Source organism: Vulpes vulpes, chromosome 14 (assembly GCF_048418805.1).
Source record: "Vulpes vulpes isolate BD-2025 chromosome 14, VulVul3, whole genome shotgun sequence".
NCBI lineage: Eukaryota > Metazoa > Chordata > Mammalia > Carnivora > Canidae > Vulpes > Vulpes vulpes.
Window position 1 is genome coordinate 101,107,173 of NC_132793.1, and position 26,496 is coordinate 101,133,668.

General features: G+C 50.2%; 2 protein-coding genes across 7 annotated transcripts; one reads left to right on the top strand and one right to left on the bottom strand.

Annotated features, from left to right (window-relative positions):
- Window positions 1-462: 462 nt before the first annotated feature.
- Window positions 463-17,253, bottom strand: IDH2 (isocitrate dehydrogenase (NADP(+)) 2). Of its 6 annotated transcripts, none has more exons than XM_072737290.1 (13): window positions 17,038-17,237; window positions 16,221-16,372; window positions 14,896-15,098; window positions 7,412-7,503; window positions 6,387-6,552; window positions 5,003-5,163; window positions 4,777-4,920; window positions 3,822-3,958; window positions 3,480-3,631; window positions 1,539-1,651; window positions 1,267-1,364; window positions 1,060-1,152; window positions 463-803 (listed from the first exon to the last, which is right to left on the bottom strand). In XM_072737290.1, exons 3-13 carry the CDS (start codon window positions 14,927-14,929, stop codon window positions 719-721), a joined length of 1,275 nt encoding a protein of 424 aa, XP_072593391.1. In that variant the 5' UTR covers window positions 14,930-15,098; window positions 16,221-16,372; window positions 17,038-17,237; the 3' UTR covers window positions 463-718. The 6 variants fall into 6 exon arrangements, with proteins under 6 accessions (XP_072593391.1, XP_072593393.1, XP_072593394.1 ...); XM_072737292.1 differs by having other exon boundaries at window positions 14,896-15,049; window positions 17,038-17,209; XM_072737293.1 differs by lacking the exon at window positions 14,896-15,098 and having other exon boundaries at window positions 17,038-17,253.
- On the top strand, window positions 10,788-11,282 carry LOC112921619 (large ribosomal subunit protein eL31-like). The gene has a single exon (XM_072737295.1). The coding sequence runs from the start codon at window positions 10,867-10,869 to the stop codon at window positions 11,242-11,244; it is 378 nt and encodes a 125-aa protein (XP_072593396.1). The 5' UTR covers window positions 10,788-10,866; the 3' UTR covers window positions 11,245-11,282.
- Window positions 17,254-26,496: the final 9,243 nt, after the last annotated feature.

Consider the following 26,496-nt stretch of genomic DNA (forward strand, 5'->3'; position numbering starts at 1 on the left):
TCGGGCTCCCGGTGCACGGAGCCTGCTTCTCCCTCCGCCTGTGTCTCTGCCCCTCTCTCTCTCTCTGTGACTATCATAAATAAATAAATTAAAAAAAATTAAAAAAAAAATTAAAAAAAAAAAAAAGAACATTAGAACCAACAAAGCAAAAAAACAATCTATGAGGAAGCGGTAACAATCCGAAAATGGAGAGGAGGATGTAGGAACCGGATCGTGCTAGAAAATTTCAGGGAGCCCACAGGCCTGCACCGAGTCCCCGGGGCTCAGTCAGACAGCACCACAGAATTCAGGATGCTCACACCCATCGTGGCCCCTGACTGAATGGAGAACCGTGGGCGACGCAGCCCTGCGGCATCACGGGCTGTCCCAGGTGGAACCCGAACCCGCCAGCCCTCCGAGGACCTCTTTCTCAGGGCCCTGGCTGGGCTGCCTCCCTCCCTCAGCAACAAACACAACAGACAGTTTTGTGAAGAGCTTTTTAGTAGCTAAATATGGCACCATGTGTTCCAAGGGCAATATAAATTACAGTATGCAAAACACACTGAGTGGCTGAGGTAAAACACACTGTTCCCGCCTCACATCACCATGAGGGGAAACACACAGATACTTTTAAAAACATCTTGCTTATAAAAAAAAGTCCCCTACAAAGGCCTGAGAGGGGGCTCACTCGAGGCCCACTGCTAGCTCAGCCCCACCCGCCACCCGCGGCCCGCCCCCACTACTGGCCCAGAGCCTTGTCCAGGTTGTTCTTGATGGTGTCCAGGAAGTCGGAGGTGTTCAGGAAGTGCTCATTCAGCTTCACGCTGCCGAGAGAACACCGTTTGCATGAGGAGCAGCTCCAGCCGGGCCCTCCCAGGGCAGAGCCTGAGCCTGGGCACCTGAGTGGCTGCCCTCCCAGGTCAGAGGCTGCTAGCCTCGGGGATAGGGACCTGTTCGAGCTCGGGCCCTTGGTGGCTAAGCTCACCCTAGAGGGGGCCTCTAAGAGGATCCTCTGGCTTCTTCCCATCCAACCCTGAGGTCCCTAAAGGTCAGGCCCACCCTCTGCCACAGGCCACGCACTTGCTGAGGCCATGGATACAGCCTGCCAGGTCCTTGGTCATGGCTCCACTCTCCACAGTCTGGACACACACTTTTTCCAGGGTCTGCGCAAACCTGCGGGGCAGGGGGGGGTGAAGGGCAGAGTGAGGCAGAGTGAGGCCCCAGTTTACAGCACCAGGACCCAGGATCTGCCCTGGATCAGCTCAGGCCCCCTCCCTCTCCACTCACCTGATGAGGTCCTGGTTCCCATCCAGCTTCCCCCGGTGCTCCAGGCCGCGTGTCCAGGCAAAGATGCTGGCAATGGGGTTCGTGCTGGTAGGCCGGCCCTGGGGGTGGGGGCCACAGGGGCATCAGGAACCAAACCAGCCGACAAGGGGGCACCTGGATGCAGCTGGCCACCCCTAGGCTGACAAACCAGACTCCATCCTCCCAGCCTTCAGCATCACTGGGTTCTGGGCCCCTGGGGTAGATGGGCGTGCGACCACAGTCCCTACACTCACCTTCTGGTGCTCCCGATAATGGCGGGTTACCGTTCCATGAGCAGCCTCAGCCTCGATGGTCTTCCCATCGGGGCATACCAGCACAGATGTCATCAGGCCAAGGGAGCCAAAGCCTGAAGAGGGGGACGACCTTCCTTTCAGTGGAGTGTGAGCACCACTCCTCCAACCACTGGGTTGAGCCCACCTGCCCTCCTGCTTGTGAGGAGGAGCCTCTCAGCTCTGAGCTGCCTCTCTGCTCATGACCCCCGACTGTGCCTGGGAGGACAGTCACTGTTTTGGGCTTGACCACCCTTGTCGTGGGTCTGCAGAGCCTGGTACAGGGCACGGGGCTATTCACAGATGGCTACACATCAGCCTGTGAACATACATCTGTGTCCCCACTGCCAGGGCCCCAGACCCCAAGCATTCCACCCACCCAGTCTGGCTCATAATCAAACAGCTCATTCAAGCAGAAAGCCCACCACCAGCTACTGCACAACGATCACTTTATCTGCTGCTCTTTTAGGCAACTTTTTGGCGATTTATGATTTATTCCCAAATTTTCCCAAATCCAGATGTCAACTTTTTCTATTGTCAAGGTCTCTTGGGCTTCAAAAGCACCCCACAGCACCAAAATAAGAACTGTTAAGTCCCAAGAATTAGAAAAAGTGAAAAACTTGTAAAAAAAAAATTAGTCGTCCAAAGGGCGTCTGGGTGGCTCAGTCAGTGAAGCATCTGCCTCTGGCATAGGTCATGATCTCAGGGTCCTGGGATTGTGTCCTGAGTCAGGTTCCCAGACCAGCAGGGAGTCTGCATCTCCCTCTCCCTCTACTCATCCCCCCTCTCCCCACCCCACTTATATTCTCTCTCTCAAATAAAGAAATAAAATCTTAAGAAGAAAAGAAAATTAGTTGTCTAAAATGCCTGCAGCTGGGGCATGGGAAAGGGGTCCATGTTTACTAGACTCTCATACCCACCAATTCCTTATATACTTTAAGGTAATTATCATGTCTTTCTCTTGTCTGCTATGGCTTTTCATCCTTCCATCCTAGACAGGAATTGTTCTAGTAAGAGGATCTACTTACTGAAATAAAGCCAAAGGTTTTTGTTTTTATTTTTGCTTTTTTAAAGACTTATTTATTTATTTATTTATGAGAGAGAGAGAGAGAGAGAGAGAGAAGCAGAGACACAGGCAGAGGGAGAAGCAGGCTCCATGCAGGGAGCCTGACATGGGACTCGATCCCAGGACTCCAGGATCAGGCCCTGAGCCAAAGGCAGACATTCAACCGCTGAGCCACCCAGGAGTCCCGAACCAAAGGTTTTCATAAAACATTAGGACACTGTATCTTTTCCTCACAACTTTCACTTGGAAAAAGTAGAGTTCACTTTCCTTCTCAGGAGCTAGTTCTTACAGCTACTTCTCTAATGGCCTCATCCATGCTTCCTGCTGTAATCCAATTTGTCTCATAGGATGCTCTAGGGCTTGGGGCTTTGCCACCTTCCCCACTATTCTCCTACAACCAACAGATCTACTGGGCAAAATGAATTCTCTGTAATTCAAAAAGCACTCGGTTGTGCTCAATCCCATTTTTCTGCTAGAGCCAAATCTAGCCCAAACCTGGAGCCAGGGTGACTTGGCTCCTTCGTGGACAGCAGCAACCTCAAACCTGACACACCTCACCCTTTAGGACCTGAATTCCTATATTCTCCTTTCTCTGGAAAAGTAGCCTTAGTAATACACCAGTCCAAACCAAATTTGTGATCCTTCCTTCCTTCTATTCCAGGGAGCTCCTGCCCCCTGCTGTCCACGGGGAACCGGAACCTCTCAATGAGCTAGTGAGCCCCAGTCCTACTGCCTCACTAAAGAGGTTTTCTCTGAAAAGGGTCTGAAAATCGCCCAGCCAGATAAGATCAGCCAGATAAGATCAATCGACCCCCTGGGGAACAGCACTCCCAGCATACCCTGGGCCAGGATGTCCGACTGCACATCCCCATCGTAGTTCTTGCAGGCCCACACAAAGCCGCCTGAAGACTTGAGGACCTGAGCCACCATGTCGTCAATGAGCCGGTGCTCATACCAGATCTTATTCTTGTCAAAGTCGGTCTTGTAGTGCCTGGGAGCAAAAGGGCCTGATGTGGGCAGAGGGCAGGAAGCTAACAAGTTGGGGATCTCTCCCCGAGCTCAGAGCTGAGCTGAATACACTGGAACAGCAGCCACCCTGTAGGATGGGGATTGAGGGGGTTGCTTAGTGTATTCCACAGAAAGGGTGTGGGATCCTTAGCAATAAAGGGAGAGGCTGTTACTTCTCAAAGATCTCTTGGAAGATGTCCTTGAAGCGCCCGTCATAGGCTTTCAGAATGGTGTTCTTCGTGCTCATGTACAGGGGCCACTTCTTTTGGATGGCATACTGGAAGCAGCTGTGCGCAAAACCCGAGATTGACTGTAGGGAGAGAGAGAGAGGCCCCTGGCATGGTACCCAGTCTGGGCACTGCCCACCCTTCCTGGTCTTCAGGGTCAGGACCGGGGCCCCAGGAATGGCATCCTCTCCCTCCAGATATACGACCTGCTCTGACAGCCTGGGTGAACCCAGCCACCCTGGAGGGAGCATCCGCTGTGTCTGCTGGCCTAGTATCCCCCTCTCAACTTCTGGGAGGAAGGAGCCCCTGAATTTTGCCCCTCCTCTCCCCTGATTCTCCCAGCCCACCAACCCATCTCTATAGAGTTGACCGTGTGTCCCAGTGGAGCCTATCTGGGCCCTCCATGATTGGCTCAGAGATGGTCTCATGACCCAGGCCTGGCACTTTTGCTGGAACCATGAACAAAAAGGGCACTTTCCTGATAGGGAAACCAAGCTGGCCGGGGATAAGCCCGGAGCTACTGATGGCCACTTCCTCAGAACCCAAGAATGAAGCCAACCACAGAAGAAATGAAAACCAAGAGCTGGAGAAAGGGAAAAAAGAATGCTTATCCGGTTTGTTTAAGCCAAGCATCCTGACAACTAACTCAGCCCCAAAGGCATGTTGGGAGAATGAGCACAGGAAGTTGGAGAGCAGGGGCGTCTGGCTGAGCAAGGGTCTTAGAGCCCCACTCCATACCGGGCACACCATGGGTCCCCCCTGAACGCATCTTGGAGGCATTGGCTCACAGGCCTCAGACCTTTCCAGGCCCTGGGCGCGGGAGGAGTCAGAGTCAGCAGTTCCAGATGGCCCGAAGGGAGGCAGGGCCCAGCGAGGAGGGACTCGGGAGCCACAGCCTTACCTCGTCAGTGTTGTACATGCCCATCCCCACGCCGCCGCCGGGGAAGTTGTACACCTCCCACTCCTTAGCACCGCTGCCGTCCTTTGGGGAGAAAATGATCTTGAACGTGCCAGCTCGGTCCACCACGAAGTCTGTGGCCTTGTACTACAGAGACGAGAGTGCAGCTCAGGCCAGGGGTCCAGTGAGGGTCCCAGGCCAGTGAAAGCCAACTCCCACCGTGGCCCACCTGGTCACCGTGGGCATGTCTGCCAATGGTGATGGGCTTGGTCCAGCCGGAGACAAGGCGTGGGATGTTTTTGCAGATGATGGGTTCCCGGAAGACAGTCCCCCCAAGGATGTTCCGGATGGTTCCATTGGGACTCTTCCACATCTTTTTCAACTTGAACTCTACAAGGACAGAGATGGAGCGGCCCCGCTGCAGCCCCCACCTTCCAACCAAAATGTGAACCCTAAGCAAGAACGCAGCCTGATGGGAGCCTGCAAATCATCCTGGGGAATGCCTAGAATATGAAGGAGTGGGCCATGGGATCAGATTCCTTGGCTGCAAGGTCCACCACCTCCAACTGTGAGTTTTATGCAAATGGCTTAACCTGAGCTATAAAATGAAATTATTGATAAGATACCTAGCCTTTGGGTTGCTGTGAGGATTAAATGAACTCGTATGTAAAGTGGCTAGCACAGCACCCGGCACAGAAGTGCTCTATCAGCTGCCATTATTCCCACATCACGCTCGGTCTGACAGGACTCTGGCAGCACGCTACTGCGCGCTGCAGACCTTCTGTTCTTGCCACAGTACTGCCACGGACCTCTGGGTCCAGCCCACATCGCTAAGACTGTGACTCTCTATTTCCTTGTCCACAAAATAGGAATATATAAATCCCAGGGCTCAGGAGAAATAAGAACTGCAAAAAGAGCTTCACATTAAATGATTCCAATACCACCCGAAAGATGGGAGGAGCTCTGGAGCATTTGGAAATGTGCCTTGAATGCCTCCTTCTAGCTTCCTCACACTGTAGCAAGTAACAAGAGAGAAAGAGCTCTGCAAACCCCTAAACCACCCTTTCTCAAATTTTCCAAACCTGGCCCTTTTATCCACACGCTGGTGCCATTATTTCATGGAACCGTCAAAAGTGGTCCCCAGAACCAGGGACCAGCAGCCAGTCCAAGCCTGGTGAGGGCGGCTGAGACCTTTCCACAGCCACAGGGGCAAGGGGCAGAGCTGCAATGCCAAGACAATGACGAGACATGAGCAATGCTCCCCAGAGCCCCCTGAGGCTCTCGAGCCTGATAAACAGCACTCTGCCAGACAGAGGTGGCACCAAGGCTCTCGTAAACCTGCCTGCTAAACATCCAGGAGGCCAGAGGGGCAGGCTGCCAAAGCAGCTGTCCTTACTGTGCCGGCATCAGCATGAGCTTTCTCCTCACTGTCGCCAAAGACACCTACACTGGCCAGAGCCACATAGCACAGCAGAAAGCCGACGGGCCTGGGAACACCACCCCACCCAGCCTCATCTGTAAGAACCTCAAGGGCTCCCCTGCCTCCCACAGGGAGACTGGGTTCGTGGCTCAGCCCCCACGGCCCTCGCCCACCCACCTCCGCCCCCTCACACCTTCCACTCGGGCCTCATCGGGGGTGATGGTGGCACATTTGACAGCCACACTGTACTTCTGGGTGGCCAACGCAGAGTCTATGGTGACCTGGTCGTTGGTCTGGTCACGGTTTGGAAGTCCCAGGTCGAAATACTTGAGCTGGACGTCCACGTGGGGTAGGATGAGCTAGAGACAGATGACCAGGACAAGGTATCAGCCCAGATGTCTGTGACCGAGGGGCATGCATGGGCCAAAGCAGAGGACACCCCCTTGGGGCAGGGATGACAGAAGGCCAGTGGAGCAAGGGGACAGCATGGCAGAGGGATGAGATCAGCCATTCCTCAGTGGGGCCAGGTGAGAGCTGTCAGGATGCCAGGGTTCTCAGGAGACACCAGGCCACAGCCTCTGGAAGGGCTCTGCTCCCAGCATGGACGGCAGTGGCCCAACTCAGCTGAACCCCAACTCCAAGTATCTCTGTATTTCTCTGTATAGTGGGTTCCCTGTTCCTCCCCAATGGGAAGTAGCAATTCTCAACCTTGTGAACACACACACAATATGGCTCTCCCAGGCAGATCCACACCACAGCAACTTTGGAAAAGCCAAGTAGCCATGCTGGAAGCCAACACCACGATGGCTCAGACACATACATCCCTGTCCGATGAGCACTGCAGCCATAATCTGGGTAGCAGCCCCGAACCCCAAGGATAGGTTAACTCTGTGCATGCTGCCCGGCACACCAGCCCCTGTCTCCTTCCAGAAAGCACATCAGAACATGGGGTATCAAAAGGCCACAATGCAAGGTAGGCCTTGAATGCACACACACTCTGTAAAACATGTGGGCTCTGGCACCAGCACAGGACACACTGCTGAGGACGGACCCCTACCCGATATTGTGAAAACCATGCATGGTCTGGACATGACAGCAAGGTGGATGGAAGGACAGCAACAGGGCTGCTGCCGCCCACCAGGGCAGCTGGTGACCCCTGGGACCTGACTCGGGGCACAGGGAGCTGTGCAGAGAGCTGCCCACTCTGGGAGGAACTACCTTCTCCTTGATGAACTGCCAGATGATCCTGGTCATCTCATCGCCATCCATCTCCACCACCGGCTTTGCCACCTTAATCCTCTTGTCAGCATCTAGGACCGGGCACACGCAGTACGTCACACCTCTGGGGAGGGCTGCGGTGGGGGGGTGGGGGATTGGCTCGCCCCACCAGCCAGACCTGCCCTTCACCCAGGAGGGAGCATTGTCAAGGGGCCCAGTTACCCACGTGCCCTCCCTCTCCCCCTCAGCAGGAGCAGCTCCTGGGCCACCTGGGGGACCTGGACCACCCCACTGAGGACGGCCACCTAGGACCAGCCAGAGAGATGCCAGCCTGGCCAATCAGATCCTCTCCCCTGGAATCTGAAGGCAGAGAAGACCAACTCAGACAAAGAGCCAGCTGGGGCCACCCTGTCCAACAGCAAGTCAGGAAGCAGATGCCTACAAGCTGCTGCCACTCCGTCCCCAGGGCAGCCAGCAGCCCCTGTGGCCCAATCCCTGCAGCTCTATGAGCTATCCCACATCCTTTCTGTAACCTCCTCTCAAAGTCACCCAGTTACTAACCTTGTAACAGGAGCCGGACTAAAGCTAAGTGAGGACAGAAACTGTATTGGCACCTCCTGTGTGCCTGATGGCATACACACGCCCTTTACGTGATTCCTTTTAGGCCTCAAACTGCTCCCAAAACGGTATATGGTTATCTCCCCCTTTAAATGTGATACAACTGAGGCTCTCAGAGTTTCCCAGCTTACTGCCAAAGGTTACACTGCCTGAAGACAACACATCTTCCACCTTTCTCAATGGGAAGCATAGGCTTAGGACATCGGAATGGAACTCAGAACCCTGGATCCGAACTGGCTCAAGGTGGCCTGTCGCGCAGAGAAGCACTAAAGGTCTGGGGAGATGGTGGAGGACAAGAGGAACCAGGGGAGGCTCTCCAAGGAAAGTCTGACTCATGAGAAAAACCAACAGTCTGGGAAGTGAGGTCCAAAGAAAACACAAGAAAATGGCTCATCCAATTAAATCAGTGCAGGCTACTTGGAGTAGACAGAGGTACCTGAGCGCCAGCATGTTCTTCTACCCACAGCCGGGAAGAAGCAGTGACTAAGTAGGGCGACCAGATCTGTGTCAAACCTACCACTGGGCTTCCATCACCAGAAGGCTCACTCACTGCTGAAACCCAGGCAAGAGGACAGCTGAGAGTGGGGCTCTGTCCCCAGTGGAGTCTCCTCAGCCCTCACTTAGGGCCCATTAACTTTTATGTTACACACAATCCTTATGAATATAGTTCTGGGTCTTCCACCTCACCAGAGATTAGAGCAAGTCCAAAGAGGGGACCAGGATGTACACTTAAATGGTCAGAAGAAGTGACCACTGCCAGGTAGACAGCAAGGGACAGAAGTCTATGAAAAGCAGGCCCTCAAACTAAAAAAAGCATTGCCAACTATGCACATTTAAAACAGAAGTGACCAAAACCCAACAACTCCAAACATATAACTGTCCCACAATACACACCACAACCATGACTCATGCTGGCATCCCCAACCCACAGAGAAAAAGGTGAATTATATGCAGCAAAATGACTCACTTTCCAAAGATGTGCACAGATTTTTTAATCTAAAAATAATCTCCCAAAGATATGCAAACAGATTTTTTTTTTAATCGAAAAAGATTTTTAGAGATTATTTAGGAAGAAAAATGAGACCCAGGGAGTGTGGCTTATGTCAGAAGTCAGGATAGATCCCAGGTTTCTAGCTCAAGCATAGCCTCTGGATACCCTCATGGGTCACATGTAGAGAAGCAGAAAGCAAACACACACTCCAAACATTCCATTCCCTAGAGAACAAGGTGGATGCAGCTGGCACTGCTCTACCACCCTTTCCAGGACACGAAGGGGCCTTTGGACCCAAGCTACAAAATTTCTTCACCTTTCCTGGCTGAAAGCTTGAGTGTAAAGGGCCTCGGGACCTCAGAAAGTCTACTGGGCTGTTGCAGAGCTAGCTTAGCTTTTAAGAGTGCTTCTCCTGAGTTAATGTCATGAGAGCTAATCAAGGTGTTATTTTAATTGTACTGAATCTGCCATAATCATAATCCCTAAGGAGAAGTCATCTGGGGCTAATCCTAAAGGTTTCAGCCTCACTTGGGTCTGCTCAATTTTTGGGCTTCAGACACCAGACACCTGTATGGGGAGCTCGATGTCAAGATCACAGCAGGCAGCCCTCCCTGCTGTGCCTGCAGGTGTCAAACCCTCAGAGAACACAGGCCCACTTATTTACAACCAGGTGCTAAGCACCTCTTCCTGAAACACTGAGAAAAACATAACAGTGCCTGGCCTCAAGGAGTGTGAGTAAGGGTAAATCTATGATGGAGAGAGACCAAGCAGCTGCTCTGTCATCAGAGTCAGGAGTACAGCCACCCTGAAGGAGCACTTCCCAGAGCTGGGGGCAACCATGGGAGCTAAAGCAGCATAGACTTGGGGCACTGGCTCACTCAGTCAGTATAGCATGCAACTCCAGATCTCAAGGTCATGAGTTCAAGCCCCACACTGGGCACGGAGCAGACTTAATAAAATAAAAATTATAAACAATTACAAAAATAAAGAAACCAAATATATTAATTGGTGACAACGATTTTAAAAGCAGGTAATTTCAACAACAATAACAACAAATAGCCAGTTAATAAATGGGCCAAGGACTTAAATGGATATTTCTTCAAAAATGACATGTAAATGGCCAATAAGCATATGAAAATCACCCCACAGCACTAATCACTAGGGAAATGCAAATCAAAACCACAATGAAATACCACCTCACACCCATTAGGATGGCTACTATCAAAAACAAAACAAAAAACCCAGAACAGAAAACAACAGGTGTTGGTGAGGATGTGGAGAAACTGGAACCCTTATATACAGCTGGTAAGAACGTACAATGTTGCAGCCACTATGGAAACAGTATGAAGGTTCCTCAAAAAATTAAAGATAGAGGGCAGTCCAGGTGGCTCAGCGGTTTAGCGCCTGCCTTCAGTCCAGGGCGTGATCCTGGAAGACCCTGGATCAAATCCCACGTCAGGCTCCCTGCATGGAGCCTGCTTTTCCCTCTGCCTGTGTCTCTGCCTCTCTCTGTGTGTGTCTCTCGAGTAAATAAATAAAATCTTTAAGAAAAAAAAATTAAAGATAGAATTGCCATATTGTCCAGGGCACCTGGATGGCTCAGTCAGTTAAGCATTCAACTCTTGATTTTGGCTCAGATCATGATCTCAGGGTTGAGATGGGGCAGGGGCTCGGGCTCTGCTCTGGAGGGGGGACAGCCTGCTTGGGATTCTCTCTCTTTCCCTCTGCCCTTCCCCTATAAAAAAAGGGGGGGGGGGGGAGAATTGCCACCTAGCCCAGCAATCCCACTTCTAGATATGTATCCAAAATAATTAAAAGCAGGGCTTTCCAACTAGGGCCCGGCAGAATGGCTCCCGCAAAGAAGGGTGGCGAGAAGAAGAAGGGCCGTTCTGCCATCAACGAGGTAGTGACCAGAGAATACACCATCAACATTCACAAACGTATCCATGGAGTGGGTTTCAAGAAGCGTGCCCCTCGGGCACTCAAAGAGATCCGGAAATTTGCCATGAAGGAGATGGGAACTCCAGATGTGCGCATTGACACCAGGCTCAACAAAGCTGTCTGGGCCAAAGGAATAAGGAATGTTCCATACCGTATCCGTGTGCAGTTGTCCAGAAAACGTAACGAGGATGAAGATTCACCAAACAAGCTCTACACGCTGGTTACCTACGTACCTGTCACCACTTTCAAAAATCTACAGACTGTTAATGTGGATGAGAACTAATCGCTGATTGTCAAATAAAGGTATAAAACTGAAAAAAATAATAATAATTAAAAGCAGGGTCTCAAAGAGATATGTGTACACTCATGTCCATAGCAGAATTATTCACACACTGGGACACCTGGGTGGCTCAGCGGTTGAGCATCTGCCTTCGGCTCAGGTCACGATCTTGGAGTTTCAGGATCAAGTCCCAAATCGGGTCCCTGTGGGGAGCCTGTTTCTTCCTCTGCCTATGTCTCTGCCTCTCTCTGTGTCTCTCATGAGTAAATAAATAAAATTTAAAAAAAAAAGAATTATTCACATAGCCAAGAGGTGGGAGCAACTCAAATATCTACCAAGGAACAAATGGATGAACGAAATGTGGTATGAGCCTTCGAGAGGACACTGGAAACTAATCTAGGAAGGTTAAGAAAAACGTCCCTACAAAAGATTAAATGATGTTCATAATTCCAAGTTTCTCCAAGACTGGGCTCCCCACCACCCAAATGTGAATGTACTTGCTTGGAAAATAAAAAAGGAAGTGCTGCCACCGTCAGTGACAGCAATGGATCCAGACCTACCTCCATATCTCTTGCTGCTCAAGTTCTTTTGTTTCAAATCCCATAAGGCCAGTTTCCCCTCGGATGGCCAGTGGAGTTATGATGTGGTAGATGTGGTATACTTACATAGACAGCATTTCCACATTTCCCAAACACTCTCAACCCATTTCTGGGAGGTAACTCTTTTTTTTCCCCCCTTTTTTAAGACTTTATTCATTTATTCATGAGAGACACACAGAAAGCGGCAGAATTATAGGCAGAGGGAGAAGCAGGTTCCCTGCGGGGAGCCCAATGCAGGACTCATCCCATCCTAGGACCCCGGGATCACGACCTGAGCCAAAGGCAGATGCTCAACCAGAGACACCCAGGTGCCTCTAGGAGGTTACTCTTATAATAAATTAGAAGCACTAATAACTATGCAAGAAATTAATAACCATATACTGCCTAAGCTTCTTACAATCCCTGTACCTTACCCAGAAGGTCAATTAAATTTTAAACTCTTTTTTTTTTAAATGGGTATCTCAAGAATGGAATATTCAGCCCTAAAAATTAAGAGAATGCTGACATAAGCTGCAACAGGGATAAACCTGCAGGACAGGGGATCCCTGGGTGGCTCAGTGGTTTAGCGCCTGCCTTTGGCCCAGGGCGCAATCCTGGAGTCCCGGGATCGAGTCCCATGTCGGGCTCCCCGGCATGGAGCCTGCTTCTCCCTCCTCCTGTGTCTCTACCTCTCTCTCTCTTTTTCTATCATAAATAAATAAATAAATAAATAAATCTTTAAAGAAAAAAAAAAACCTGCAGGACATTAGGAGTACTGAAATAAGCTAGTCACAAAAAGAAAAATACTGCCTGCTTCTACTTACAAGACGTACCTAGAGGAGTCAAATTCATAGAAACAGAAAGTAGAACGGTTGGTTGGTCGTTGCCAGGAGCTGGGGGGAGGAGGGTGTGGGGAACTGTTGTTTAATGGGCACAGAGTTTCGGTTTTGCAAGACGATAAATCTCTGGGGATTGGTCGTTCGACAACGTGAAAGTATTAATGCTACTGAACTTCATACTTAAAAATGGCTAACATGGAAATTTTTGTTATGCAGTTTTGCCACGATGCAAAATAAGAAAAATTTTTAGTTTATTTATTTATTTTTTTTAAAGATTATTTATTTATTTATTTATTTATTTATTTATTTATTTATTTATTTATTTATAGAGACACAGAGAGAGAGAGAGGCAGAGACACAGGCAGAGGGAGAAGCAGGGAGAAGCAGGCTCCATGCAACAAGCCTGATGTGGGACTCCATCCCAGGTCTCCAGGATCACACCCCGGGCTGCAGGCGGCGCTAAACCGATGAGCCACTGGGGCTGCCCAATTTTTAGTTTTTAAAAATCTAAACCAGTGGGGAAAAACACACAAAAACAAAACAAAAAAGAAACACACACACACACACAACAACAACAACCCAGAGGAGATTTTACGTAAAAATACAGTCTCTTCTTTAAAGAGTGAGTTGCTTCTACCACACTGAGATGGTGCTCACTCATGGCAAGGATGGGCGGCACTAGAGACAGCTTCTTGATTCCAGGCCTATCCTGTACCCTTCAGAGGACATAAGCCCCAAGGCATCAGAGTAGGAGATGTTGTGTGTTCAGCCAATATGGTAGGGACGCCCCCATCGTCTGCCCCTCTCTGGGTGACAAGTGATGACAAGCAATCTGAAATCCAAGGAACAGAGCACGGACCTCCCTGAAAGCTTTGAAGGAACAGCCACCATATTAAATCTTCGGAAGACACATTGCACACTGTCCTGGCCAGAGTGTGGGATGGAATCACACCAGTCACAGTAGGCCAACTCTCCTCACCATCTGGTCTCCTAGCACCCAACACCAAGGAAGGATTTTAAAACCTGTCCCCAGTTTCAGGATCCGCCTGCTGCTCCAAACCCAAGGCTAAAGATCCCTCCCAAGAAAGCTACCACCCCCAAGGCTAAGTACTTTACCACGTTCTCACTCAGGCTGCTCTCAGCTACCATAACTGAGCAGCATGTGGGGGGAAGCCCCCAATTCCTGGGAGCTCAAGAAGGCAGGGCAGCAATTCTGGAAGAGGCTCTAGCATTTTCCTTGGTGTCAACCTCCACTCCTCCACTTCCTTACAGCCACATCTACACCATCAAAAAATCTTAATGGCTCTTCCTTCAAAACACACCCAGAGTCCAACCACTTCTCACCACCCCCAGCGCAACCAGCCAGGTGCAGGCCACCCTCGTTTGCCAGATTATGACTCCAAGCCTCCTACCAAAACTCTGAAGCCAGAGTGTACCTGTTAAATCTAAATCAGGCCAAGACACTCTTCTCAAACCCTCCAAAGCGCCCCCTTTTCACTCAGAGTAAAGGTCAAATCCTCAAAAATGCATGCCCCCCACCTCCCAACCAGCCGACCAGATCTGTTACTGCCCTCCTCCCCACCCCACCCCCACTCCCCACCCTACTCCGTGCCAGCCTCAGGCACTCCCTCCCCCTCTGCTTCCCTACAAGCAAAAGTGCACTTCTCCACCAGGCCTTGGCACCTGATAACCAAATGACCTGTTTCCTTATTCCATTAGCCCTTCATTCAAGGTCTTTTCTGGCGGCCCCATAAAAACTTCCACACACACCTTCCTGACCAATTTGTTCCCCTTAGTTCGTGTTCTCACACACCATACTGGCCAATTTCTACCTTGTTTTACTGACTGTCCCCACATTAGAATTTAGGCTGCAAAGGAGCAGAAATCTTTGCCTCTTATTTCTGGCTCTGTCCCCAGCACCTTGCACAGAGGCTGGCACACAGTAGAGCACCATAGTTGTTGAAGTCACAAATGAATGCCAAGTCAGTCAGTTTGGTCTAGAGTAAGCTGCTACCCTGTCCTCACCTCCTATTGGGATGCAATGTGCCCCCTCCCCTCCTACCTTCTGGGAATGCCACACAGAGACCAGTGAACTCTCCCCATCAGATTTCACCAGACCAACACAAATGTACATGGGTGGCATGTCTGCCAGGCAATGGGCAAACTGCCCTGGAAAAACTCACAACTTATACTGTGTTAATATGTGCAATCCACTGACATTTTAAACATGCATTTACCTTCATGTAAACTCCAGAGTAGGTCACAGAGCATGGCTTCCAGTAACCAGAGGGCAGTGTCCAGCACCTCACACCAGGAATGCAACCAGCACAAGAGGCTCCAACCTCACATGGAGGACTTGAGGGCCCCAGGCTTTCTCCAAACCTGGTGGACCTAAACGTGACCACCCAAAACACCACTGGTGGGGCAGCAGTGGTCTTATCTGATGTGGTCAAAACAAGCGGAGAACACATAATCACCACCCCACAGGTAGGTCTGCAGAACGCTGATCAATCATTAAATAATCTGCCCTAGAATCTAAGAGTGCAGGCAAGTCACCAAGGTCTGAAAAGTTAAGAGGGAGGGTAAGAAAAATCAAGAAGTTCCTAGGTGAGGAACAGAGCTAAGGAGGGCCAGCCAAGATAATTCTCCCAGGGAGTGCCTGAGCAGAGCCCACCCTCACTTTCCCAAAGTCCAGTTTATCAGAACCACCACCAGCAGTCGCTGGAGGCCAGGGAATTGCAAAACTAGAGCCATGGGAATTACCAAGCAGCAAAGACACAGGAGTGTTTTAGCCAAAAAAAATATATTCTTTCTGGTCATCAAGGGGAATGCCAAATATTCTCTCCAGCAGCGTTGCCAGGTAACAAGCTAGCAGAGGCCACAGTTGTAATCTCTTGTCTAACTCAATCAAATACTATGTATTCACCCCATTAATAACCAACCCACCACTTGGGGATTTCTAGAAGGACCTACAACTAAAAACTTTCTTTTTCTTTATCATCGATGCAGGAGAGAAAAAGGGGGAACTGGACAGTGTAACTCTAATTATTTTGCTAAAGGTGGTGCCATATGGGAAACTGTTCTGGGGCCTGTGGGCACTTGGAATCTTGGAGTTGCAGGGTTGGCCACTTAAGAGACACATCCCAAAAGTACAAAAGCAGAAATGTCCCTTTCTCCTTGGCAGGGGAGGTGGGGGTGGGGGCCCAAGCTCTGTGCTCCCCACCCCCCACTCCTCCCCAATTCTGGTCAGCTGCTCCCACACTCGTTAAAGATTACCTACCCTACCAGTAATGCCAGGCTGCCTGGGCCCCCCTCCCTCTTCCTCACTGCCCTGGCTCACTCCAAGGGGCCCCAGGCCAGGTCAGGAAAGAGGTTCCCGTGGCAACAGGCAAGAGGTAGGGCCAAGGGGGGTACACTCTCCCGGCCTTTTGTAGCTGGCAATGGAGAGCCACGGCCTTTTGTAGCTAGCAATGGAGAGCCACGGGGAAGGCGATGCCCACATGCCACAGGGGGCAGCAGGCATTGGTAATGGAGATTCAGGCTAAATCCTGCTTATTCTCACCTGACTACTGGCTTCTTTCCTAAGCAGGGTGCTGAGGGTACCACAGAAGCACTCAGGCACTATTCAGGAGAGAGGCACCGTGGTGTGGCTGCCCAGGGCCCAGTCTCCCAGGCGGGAGAGTGGGGCGGGCCGAAGAGCAGCGCAGGAGCCGGCTGGCGAGAAAAGGCAGCTCAGGCCAAGGAGAGGACCCGGGATGGAGACTTAAGTGACGGGCCGGGGGGGGGGGGGGGTCGGGGGGGTCCAAACAAAAGGGAAAATAAGAAGGACACTCCTCCAGCTGTCGCGTAAAAGGCTCCTAAAATAGCCGACGAGGGCCTGACAGCGAGGAGGAATTACAGAGCGCCGGGCTGCAAAGGAAGGGGAAGTGGATGCCTCCTCCCCGCCTTTGTCTGAGCCGAGACCGCGCCGCGACCCTCCCTCTCACGGGAACACCCGGCCCGGGGCTCCCGCCCCCTCTTCGCCGGCCGGCCCCCCTCCCAGGGCAGGCGGGAGGCCCTCCGGGCCCGGACGCCCCCAGCACCCCCTACAGGAGTATCTGGGGGCGCGGAGCAGCCCAGAACCAGAACCCCGCCCGCGCAGGGCCGCAGAGCCCGCCGCGCCAGGGCCACCAGTTGCCACTGTCCTTCAAGTCCCCACCCGTGCGCCTGGCGCGGCCGGAAACCCCGGGGTCGGGGAGCGCGTCCCCGTCCCCCCGCTCTCTGCGCGCCAACCCCGCCGTCCCCGGCCCGGCGACGGTCCCGAGCCGCGCTCCCCGGTCCCCGCCCGGGAGGCCGCCACGTCGCGGCGCGCGCGCCCGGATCCTCCTCGTGGCACTCACAGTGGCGCCGCGGCTGCTCCTGCAAGCTGGGACCTGTGGGCGCCGCGGCGGCCCAGGCCGGGCCGGAGCCGGAGGCTCTGCACAGAGAACGTACGACCCGCAGGTAGCCAGCCATCCCGCCGCCGGCCAGCCCCCCGCGCGCCACAGGCAAGACGGCGCCGGCGCTGCTCCCGGCCGCCAGGCTGCGTGCGGCCGAGGCCAGCCCGGCGCCCGGGCGGGGGCGGGGCGGGGCGGGGCGGGGCGGGGCTGCCGGGGGCCGCCCCCCGATTGGGCCTCGCCCGGAAGGAGGCGGGCCGGGACCCGGACTCCTCTAGCGGCGCCGCAGCCGCGGGCCCGCCCCCGCGCCCGGGGCGCGCGCCTCCATTGGCGCGCACGGCCTGCGGCGGGAGGCCTCGCGACGCCCCCACTGCCCCGGACGGGCTGGCGCGGGCGGGAGCTGGGCGCTGGCGGCAGCCGTCGGCGGCCTGAACCCCTCTCTCCGGGATGCCCTATTGAAACCGAGGTGTCAAACCCCAAAGTGAGCAGACCCCCGCGCCCTCCGCGTTGGCTGGATTGAAACTCCTTCGCGTTGACCGAGCGCGGGTTCCGTGTTCTTGGGCTGAGAGCACGTCAGCTCTCCTCAGGTTCGCGCTCAGATGCTCCTGTCCCCTGAGTTGTGTAGACTGACCCGGGTCAAGAGCTGACATCTCTTCTCCTCTGCTTCTCGCCCGAAATTCTAGCCGCTACTCCTCGAAGTCATTCAGCCTAGCCAGAGTCTGTGTTCTCCCGTCCGCAATGGGGATTGTAATGGTAACAGGGCTGCCAGGAGAGGTGGGTGACATAACGTAAGTAAGAGGCTTGCGGCACACCCCGCGCTGGACGGTTGTAGTTGATGCTTATCACGATCCAGATGAGTCCTCAAGCGGCCTGCACCGAGTGAGCTCGGGATCCACCCTGGCAAACAGTTCACCATTGCCTGTTTCCATGTGCAACACAATACTGATTGGTTCTGTCATAAGCAGCCAAAGCCTCTTGAAATGAGACACCAGCTGGGGCTGGGTTTTATTTAGAAAAATCTGACCCTAACCCCCACTTTCCTGGTCACACCAACTCACTCCAAATACTAGCAACCTCTTTTTGCCCTGTGTCCCCAGCTCTCCCCTTGGTTGCCTCACAGTCAACATTGCCAGATGGGGCTGGGCCAGGAAACTGACCTTGAATTATTGACTTCAGTGCTTCCTTCTCCCTGTCCCAACCAGGCAGAGCTACTGCTTTGGTTTGGAGATCCAGTAGACTGGATCCAAGGGGAGGTTGCTTTTGAACCACCCCCCAACCCCCCCCACACCCCCACAAAGTCTAAGGTCTCAGTCAAGGCCAGCATGATCCCACATGATGCCTTTCACTCTGTTCCCAGTCTTGTTCAAAACACAGTTAAAGACCTTGGAAGCCCCTGATATTTGGCTTTATGCCATCCTGGTATTATCAAGCACCTGGGCCCAGTGACCCTACCTCTCAACTAGGAGAATGGACCCCCTGAGGATCCTTATAGCCCACACAATGAGATTCAGTTATGTATGTCAGCTACCCATACTACCACTTCTGAAATGACCATGAAGAAATTGCTGTCCACTCCAGGGGCTCATCTCTTCCTCTGCATGGTAGACTAGTGTGTCAGACCCCCTAGTGAGAGGCAGCCCTGAAGCCTCAGTGTGTTTCAGAGTCCAGCCTTCACCCGCAGAGAGGGATCAGGATGGGGGCATATGTATCCTTTGCAAACACAGCAGTAGCCCAGGGCAGTTGAGGCAAAGTCTTCAGATTTCTTTTTTTAAAGATTTATTTATTTATTTATTTATTTATTTATTTATTTATTTATTATAGACAAAGAGAGAGAGAGGCAGAGACACAGGAGGAGGGAGAAGCAGGCTCCATGCCCGGAGCCTGACGCAGGACTCGATCCCAGGACTCCAGGATCACGCCCTGGGCCAAAGGCAGGCGCTAAACCGCTGAGCCACCCAGGGATCCCCAAAGTCTTTAGATTAAACTGTCTCTCACTCCCTGCCTCCCAGGGCTCCAGTTCCATGCCAGCTTTCCCCATACAGGCCTATCTGGGAAGACAGCTGTTATCAGCTCCATTTGCTCAGAGAGGTTAGGACACTTACTCAGTCACACAGCTGGGAAAGTAGAACTCAAGTTCATACCCATATACCTGGCTCACAGTCTATTGCTCTTTTAAGAAGAAAGAAGATCACAGAGTCTCTATTTATTGCACTTGTTTGGAATTCCTGGTGGTAGTAACTACTGGCCCTGAAAGTCACTTCATAGAAAGATGGTGCTTAGGGCACCTGGGTGGCTGTCAGTTAGGCACCTGCCTTCAGCTCAGATCATGATTCCAGGGTCCTGGGATTGAGCCCCGCATCGGCCTCCTTGCTCTTCAACTCAAGTCATGATCAAGGAAGGGTCCTGGGATCCTGGGTCAAGCCTTGCATCAGGCTCCCTGCTAGATGGGGAGCCTGCTTCTGCCTCTGCTTGGCTTATACTCTCTTTCTCTCTCTCTCAAATAAAAAAATAAATAAAATCTAAAAAAAGAAAGAAAGAGGAGGTGTTTAAAGGAAAAATGCAAAAAAAGAATAAATAAAGGAAAAATGCTGAAATCCTCCAGTTGGAGTCAGCAGAATTGGAAACTCCCACCCTTCCATATTTTTAATTAAACCACAATTAGTTACTGAGACTAGGTCATATACAAATTCCCTGTGGAGGCACCAAACTCAGTCTCTACCTTTTGGAGCCAGATATCTGTGCAATCACCACAAACCAGGCACAAGAAGAAAGTGTCCCAAGAGGAGCTTGGGTGACAACAAGGCACCTGTCAAAGACAAAATTACTTCTGATGGGGGAGACCCTGGTTCATTTAGGGCAGGAAGTCCAACAGGCTGGCTCTTAAGGATATTTATGATGAGACCCTGGTTCATTTAGGGAAGGAAGCCCAACAGGCTGGCTCTTAAGGATTTTTGTGATCTGGAAAGAGGTTGGACAGGCATTCTGGGACAGGTAAGGGATTGTACTTCACCCAGGTGGACACTCCAGGGCATCAGCTGAGTGGTGTGTTTGTTGGCAGGGGAGGGGGTAACATCTGGCAACAGCAGTGAGACGATGTTGGGGAGTACAGGATCAGACCTGGCAGGGAAAGGTAAGAGTCCTCGAACCACGGCCAGGCCTCACACAAGGTCCTGGTAGGACCTTCAAGACTCTGGAGACAGTGTAGAGATGGAATCAACAGGAATTGCCGCTGGCTGGACTTGGGCAGGAGGAGGAGTCAGAGTGACTCAGACTTCCATCCCTGGGGCTAGAAGAATAGCAATGCCATTATTAGAAATCAGAAAAGAAGAGAAGAAGGCAGAGAATGTGTGTGTTGCAGGAGGGGGGCTGTTGATAGCAGAGCTATTTATGGTCATTTCTAAACTGATTTCTCTGCCAGCAGTCTGTTCCCTCCCCTTCCCAATCACCTGACCACTGCTGCCATCACAGCCATCCTGAAGCACCGCCCTGAGCAGTCACTCCCAGCTGGCTATTAGCGCTCCACACCTGATACAGTCGAGTCTTGTAAGCTTGTAACACTTCCTGGCCTTCACCTCCCTCACCATCCATCCGGCTTTTCTACTATTTCTTCTCCTCAAGAACTCTGAATTTAGCAATTCCCCTAAGTAATCCCTGACTCTGAGCCTTTGCATGGCCCCTTCCTTCCATCAAGTGGACTCTTCCCACTGCCCATGCCCAAGCCCACCTTCTCAAGCCCACACCAGGGCTGAGGGGCACATTTCATTTATACCTAAATCATCATGCAAGGCAAACAGCTCCCCAGGCCCCCGTCCCAATAAATAAATATCATATAAACTACACTGATTTTAACTTTATATATTTTTTTAAAAAGTATGGACAATAACAGGCAAGGTCCAGAAATGAATTTGGAAGCTTTTAGAATACTATATAACTTTATGAAATTTTCTCTCAGGTTGCTTAAGGGTTTTCTGCATTTTTTTAAGATCTTATTTATTTATTTATTCATGAGAGACACAGAGAGGCAGAGACATAGGCAGAGGGAGAAGACTCCTCACAAGGAGCCCGATGCAGGACTCGAAACCAGGACCCTGGGATCACACCCTGAGCTGAAGGCAGATGCTCAATCGCTGAGCCACCCAGATGTCCCGTCTTGTACTTGTTTCTTCTGAAATATGCCTGATGGGCAGTTGTGATTTAACCTCTTCTAAATGATACTAAGAGCTTCATTAATCTATGCTTTTACTAGTAGTATTGTTACTACAAAAAAAAAAAAAAAGAATGAGGTAGATCTGGGGTGCTTGAGTGGCTCAGTTGGTTAAGTGGAGCCTTGAGGCAGGGAGCCTGCTTCTCCCTCTTCTGCTTCTCCCTCTCCGTTTGCCTGCTGCTCCCCCTGCTTGTGCTCTCTCTTTCTGTCAAATAAATAAATACAATCTTAAAAAAAAAAAAAAAAAAGAATAAGGCAGATCTGTATTTGCTGATGCAGAAAAATGTAATATGATACATTAAGTGAAAATAGAAAGTTGCAGAGAAATATCCCATCATCATATACATACATATATATGAAAAATACATATATGTGAAAAATTGAAGGCACATAAGCCAGAGAGAGCATGGGGAGGTGGGGGAGGAGGGAAGTCTCTCAATCTCTACTGTATACAATTCATCTATTACTTTTATAACCAGAGAAAGCACAACAAGATGTAGATTTTTTTTTTATTTTTTAAAACAAATCACCGCCATAACTTAGGTGCTGTGCAGTGTCTCATTTCCCAGAACAACTCACTCCGGAGGCTTCCTTCACAAGGAGGCTTTTCACCCTGCAAGTGAAGGGTTAACAGGGGACGGGACTGGGGATAGGGAAAAGGAAATGAGGTCTGGAAAGCAGAGGGAGGGGCCCCGAGGGCAATCCTAGCTGCCTGGTGGCTGGCCATGCCTAGGGGCTGGAAGCAGCCAACCCCGCCCGCTGCCTTGGGGCCCTGGGCACTGTTCCTAGGGTTTGGGAGGACCAATGATAAGAACTTTTTTTTTTTAATTTATTCATGAGAGACACAGAGAGAGGCAGAGACATAGGCAAAGGGAGAAGCAGGCTTGCTGCAGGGACCCTGATGTGGGACTCGATCCCAGGACCCTGTGATTGTGACCTGAGCCAAAGGCAGACGCTCATCCACTGAGCCACCCAGGTGCCCCAATGACGAGAACTTAAGGGCAGCCCAGGTGGCTCAGAGGTTTAGCGCTGACTTCCGCCCAGGGCGTGATCCTAGAGACTCAGGATTGAGTCCCATGTCGGAGCCTGCTTCTCCCTCTGCCTCTTTCTGTCTAATAAATAAAATCTAAAAAAAAAAAAACAAAAAAAACACTTAATGTAAAGTCAGGTGGAGATGAGAACAAGATAGTGCCACCTAGAGCAGTGGTTCTCTGTGGACCTGGAGAGGGAGGGGCAGGGGCATCCAGGAAGTCAAAACTGTTTTCGCAACAATACTAAGAAGCCACTTGCCTTTCTGACTGTTTTTGTTTGCACAGGTGGGGAAAGCTGCTGGCATTTCACCATGAATCATGACACAGAGGCACCCAGCTATAGTAGGAGTGATTTTATTGCCCATTGCGTGCACTCTTTGGCTTTTAAGAAAAAGTGTGAAGGTGTCCTTAATAAGGCAGTAAAAAATGAATAATTTTATTAAATCTTAACCCTTGGGTTTACCCCTTTTGACTAGCCTATATAGTAAAAGTGGAAAGTACACATAAAGTCCTCCTGGCACAGACCCAGGTAAGATGGTTGTCTTCTGGAAATGCATTTAGGCTTATTTGAGTTTCGAGATGAAGCAGCTGGGTTTTTTCATAGAACATCATTTTAACTGGGCAGAACAACTGATAGGGAAACTTTAGTTTTTCAGACTTGAATATCTGGCAGATATTTTCTCAAGAATGAATGAAATGAGCCAGGCACTTTAAGGAAATAACTGACAGTATTTGTTGCAATGATAAAATTTGAGCTTTTAAAGGAAAACTAAAATTTTAGAAAACTTGTATATACCACCTGAGCTTGAGAGCTTCCCAGTTGTTAAAGATGTTTCTTTTTTTTATTTTTATTTATTTATTCATGAGACATGAGAGAGAGGGTGGGGGGGGGGGCGGAGAAGCAGGCTCCATGCAGGGAGCCCGACGTGGGACTCGATCCCGGACTCCAAGATCAGGCCCTGGGCTGAAGGTGGCATTAAACCACTGAACCACCGAGGCTGCCCCGTGAAAGATGTTTCTAGTGAAACTGGTGGCATTACCAAATGTGGCTTTTTTTTTCATACCGTGTGATGAAATGTATCAGTTTTTAGAAGATCTGCAAAACTCAGTGACCCAGAACTTTCCAGGTGACCAGTGCATGATATCAAAACTTTTGGGGATCCCTGAGTGTTTCTATGGTTTAGCGTCGCCTTCGGCCCAGGGCGTGATCCTGGAGACCTAGGATGGAGTCCCACGTCGGGCTCCCTGCATGGAGCCTGCTTCTCCCTCTGCCTGTGTTTCTGCCTCTTTCCCTCTGTGTCTCTCATGAATAAATAATTAAAAATCTTTTTAAAAATAAAATAAAAAAATAAAACATTATGCATGGATAAAAAAATCTAGTCAAGAATGAACTTGAATGTAATAAATGTGAATGTAACAGAGTGGGAAAGGCACATTGATGTCTTGCCAGATTCCACATTACAATTAACCTCTAAGATACAACCAGTTATGGGATGCCTGGGTGGCTCAGTGTTGGAGCATCTGCCTTTGGCTCCGATGTGATCCCAGAGTCCGGCATCAGGCTCCCCACAGGGAGCCTGCTTCTCCCTCTACCTGTCTCTGCCTCTCTCTGTCTCTCAGGAATAAATAAATAAAATCTTTTAAAAAGAAAGAAAGAGCCACTTGCACATTTTTCTAAAATATTTTGTTTTTAGGGGCACCTAGGTAACTCAGATGGTTATGCATCTGCCTGTGGCTCAGGTCATGATCCTAGGGTCCTGGGGTCCCTGGGATCAAGCCCCACATCAGGCTCCCTTTTCACAAGGGCATCTGCTTCTCCCTCTCCCTCTATCCCTCCTCCCTGCTTTTGTTCTCTTTCTCTCTCAAATAAAATTTTTTTAAAATAGATTTTGGAGATCCCTGGGTGGCTCAGCAGTTTAGCACCTGCCTTTGGCCCAGGACGTGATCCTGGAGTCCCAGGATTGAGTCCCGCGTCAGGCTCCCAGGATGGAGCCTACTTCTCCCTCTGCCTGTGTCTCTGCCCCTCTCTCTCTGTGTCTCTCTCTGTATGTCTGTCATGAATAAATAAATAAAATCTTTTAAAAAAAATAGGTTTTGTTTTTAAGTAAGCTCCATGCCCAACATGGGACTCCAACTCATGACCCAGAGATCAAGAGTCACTCCCTCTACCAACTGAGCCAGTGGGTGTTCCCATACATCTTGTTATAGTAAAAGAATACCCTCTCGCCCCCCACCCCCACCCCACCATGGGCTCTCTCACCCAATCTCAGTGACCAGGAAACCCCAGGAAAAACAGGAAACCAACATTGAGCAGTGGAGCACCCAGACACTTAGAGCAGAAAAGCCACCCGGGCCTCAGTCCAAATCAGCCCATGTAAGTTGGGGTGGCGCTGGTGCTTGCAGTGGCCACCATGCTCAGATCCACCCCATCCCACAGAAGGACCATGGCACAGGGCTGACACAGGGATGAGTCCCAGGACACCCAAGTTGGCCCTACTACCCAAGAGCATGACTGCCTGGGAAACTGGAACAGCTGTGCCAGCTCAGAGTCCTTTACCAGTAGGCTGACAAATGTGAACATGATTCAGAATTAGATTTCTCTAAAAAGGGAAACTACTCTTAGGTGGACATAATAACCACATGCAAAGGTAAACTAGAAGAATTGAAGAAAATATAAAGGCATTTGGTGAGGACCAATTACACTTAGATATAAGACTTGCTGCAGGTTGGCTGGTGCTAGATACTTTGATGTTAGAGATAAAGAGAACCAGTGGATCCAGATTTTCATGGAAAAGGGCAACATTATAACTCCTCCTGCTTCACACTGGATGAAAACAACCCCGTGACAGTCACAGGCTGTTTGTGGGAGGACCAGTGTGGACCACATACAATTGGCCAGCTGACGGTTTTTCACATTCAAGGACAATACATGACATTTTTGGCACAGATGGCACAGAGGTACTCCTGGGAGCTAACACACTTCTTGTAAAGATCCTAAACCTGATAAGTGAGCGGAAAATCAATCATTTTCTCTCTGCTTTTACATTGCACTTTTACATTGTTTTGAAGCTAGGTTATCTTTCTTTTGTAAGATTATTTGATCAGAATATGTTTTAATGAAAGGAGCTATAAAGCCGATTTCTTACATGGAAAAAACAGTGCAAATTTGGATAAATCACACATCGGTTTCTATAACTCAGTCAAGATCAATGGTTTAGATATATGTTCAACTTTAACTCAAATGCAAGTCTCATCTCCTGAAATATAACTCCACAGATGTTTTATCTGGACTTTAATGCCATGTCTGCCTTATAAGAAGGTTGTGGTAGAGAAATATATTGGGTCTTTGTCCTCAGACCGTGGCACAGAGCTTCTAAACCCCTTGGAATTTCCTGGGTGACAGGAGTATCCTTTGTTATTCATAAGAGGGACAGGAGCTCCTTTGCTCAGGACCCTATGGACCTCAGTTTATGTACCTCTTCATTTGACTATCCATCTAAACCCTTTATAAGATCCCTTATAATAAGTTGGTAAATGTAAATCGATGTGTCCCTCAATTTTGTGGGCTATTCCAGCAAATTATGGGACCAGTAGAGAGTCATGGGAATCCCCAATTTAGAGCCCATTGATCAGAGGTGCAAGTGTCCCAGATCTGCAACTAGCATCATTCTGGTGGGAGTAAGCCCTTACCCTATGGGAACTGATGGTATCTCCAGGTAGATGGTGCCAGAATTAAATTAAATTGTAGGACGTTCAGTCCTGCTCAGGATTGGAGAATTGCTCTGTGTGGAAAAACAAACTAGAAAGGTGGACTAACAGATAACACGACTAATTAGATATAGCACACTCTTCTCTGCAAATTGTACCTTAACCTTTGAGTATGGAGTGATAAGGAGGAAGAGGTCTCACAATAGAGGCACACTCTCAGTTGCTTATGCCACTTGCCACTTTCTTGTTCAAAATCAAGTAACTGCCTTAATTTAAAAAAAAAAAAAAAAAAAGGCCACCTGTTTCTGGTCCCCTTCCTGGTACAGTGAAACCTGAGGTGCCACAGACCACAATGCTGGCTTCTCTGACCCTATATGCACATGTGCTCGCTTATCTCATCTTTTAATCTTGTCAAATTCATGCTGAACGACTGGTGGGACAGAATAGCTGTGAACAGCTTCAATGAAATCATACTTGTGA

Bases quoted from the DNA above. Each gene is read 5' to 3' on its own strand.
- IDH2 (XM_026000923.2), bottom strand. From the start codon at position 17,152: ATGGCTGGCTACCTGCGGGTCGTACGTTCTCTGTGCAGAGCCTCCGGC. The intron at 7,504-17,037 runs GTGAGTGCCACG...GCCCGGTCCTAG, and splicing joins GGAGCAGCCGCGGCGCCACT to ATGCTGACAAGAGGATTAAG. The intron at 3,632-3,821 runs GTAACAGCCTCT...TTTTGCTCCCAG, and splicing joins TTCCAAGAGATCTTTGAGAA to GCACTACAAGACCGACTTTG.
- LOC112921619 (XM_072737295.1), top strand. From the start codon at position 10,867: ATGGCTCCCGCAAAGAAGGGTGGCGAGAAGAAGAAGGGCCGTTCTGCC.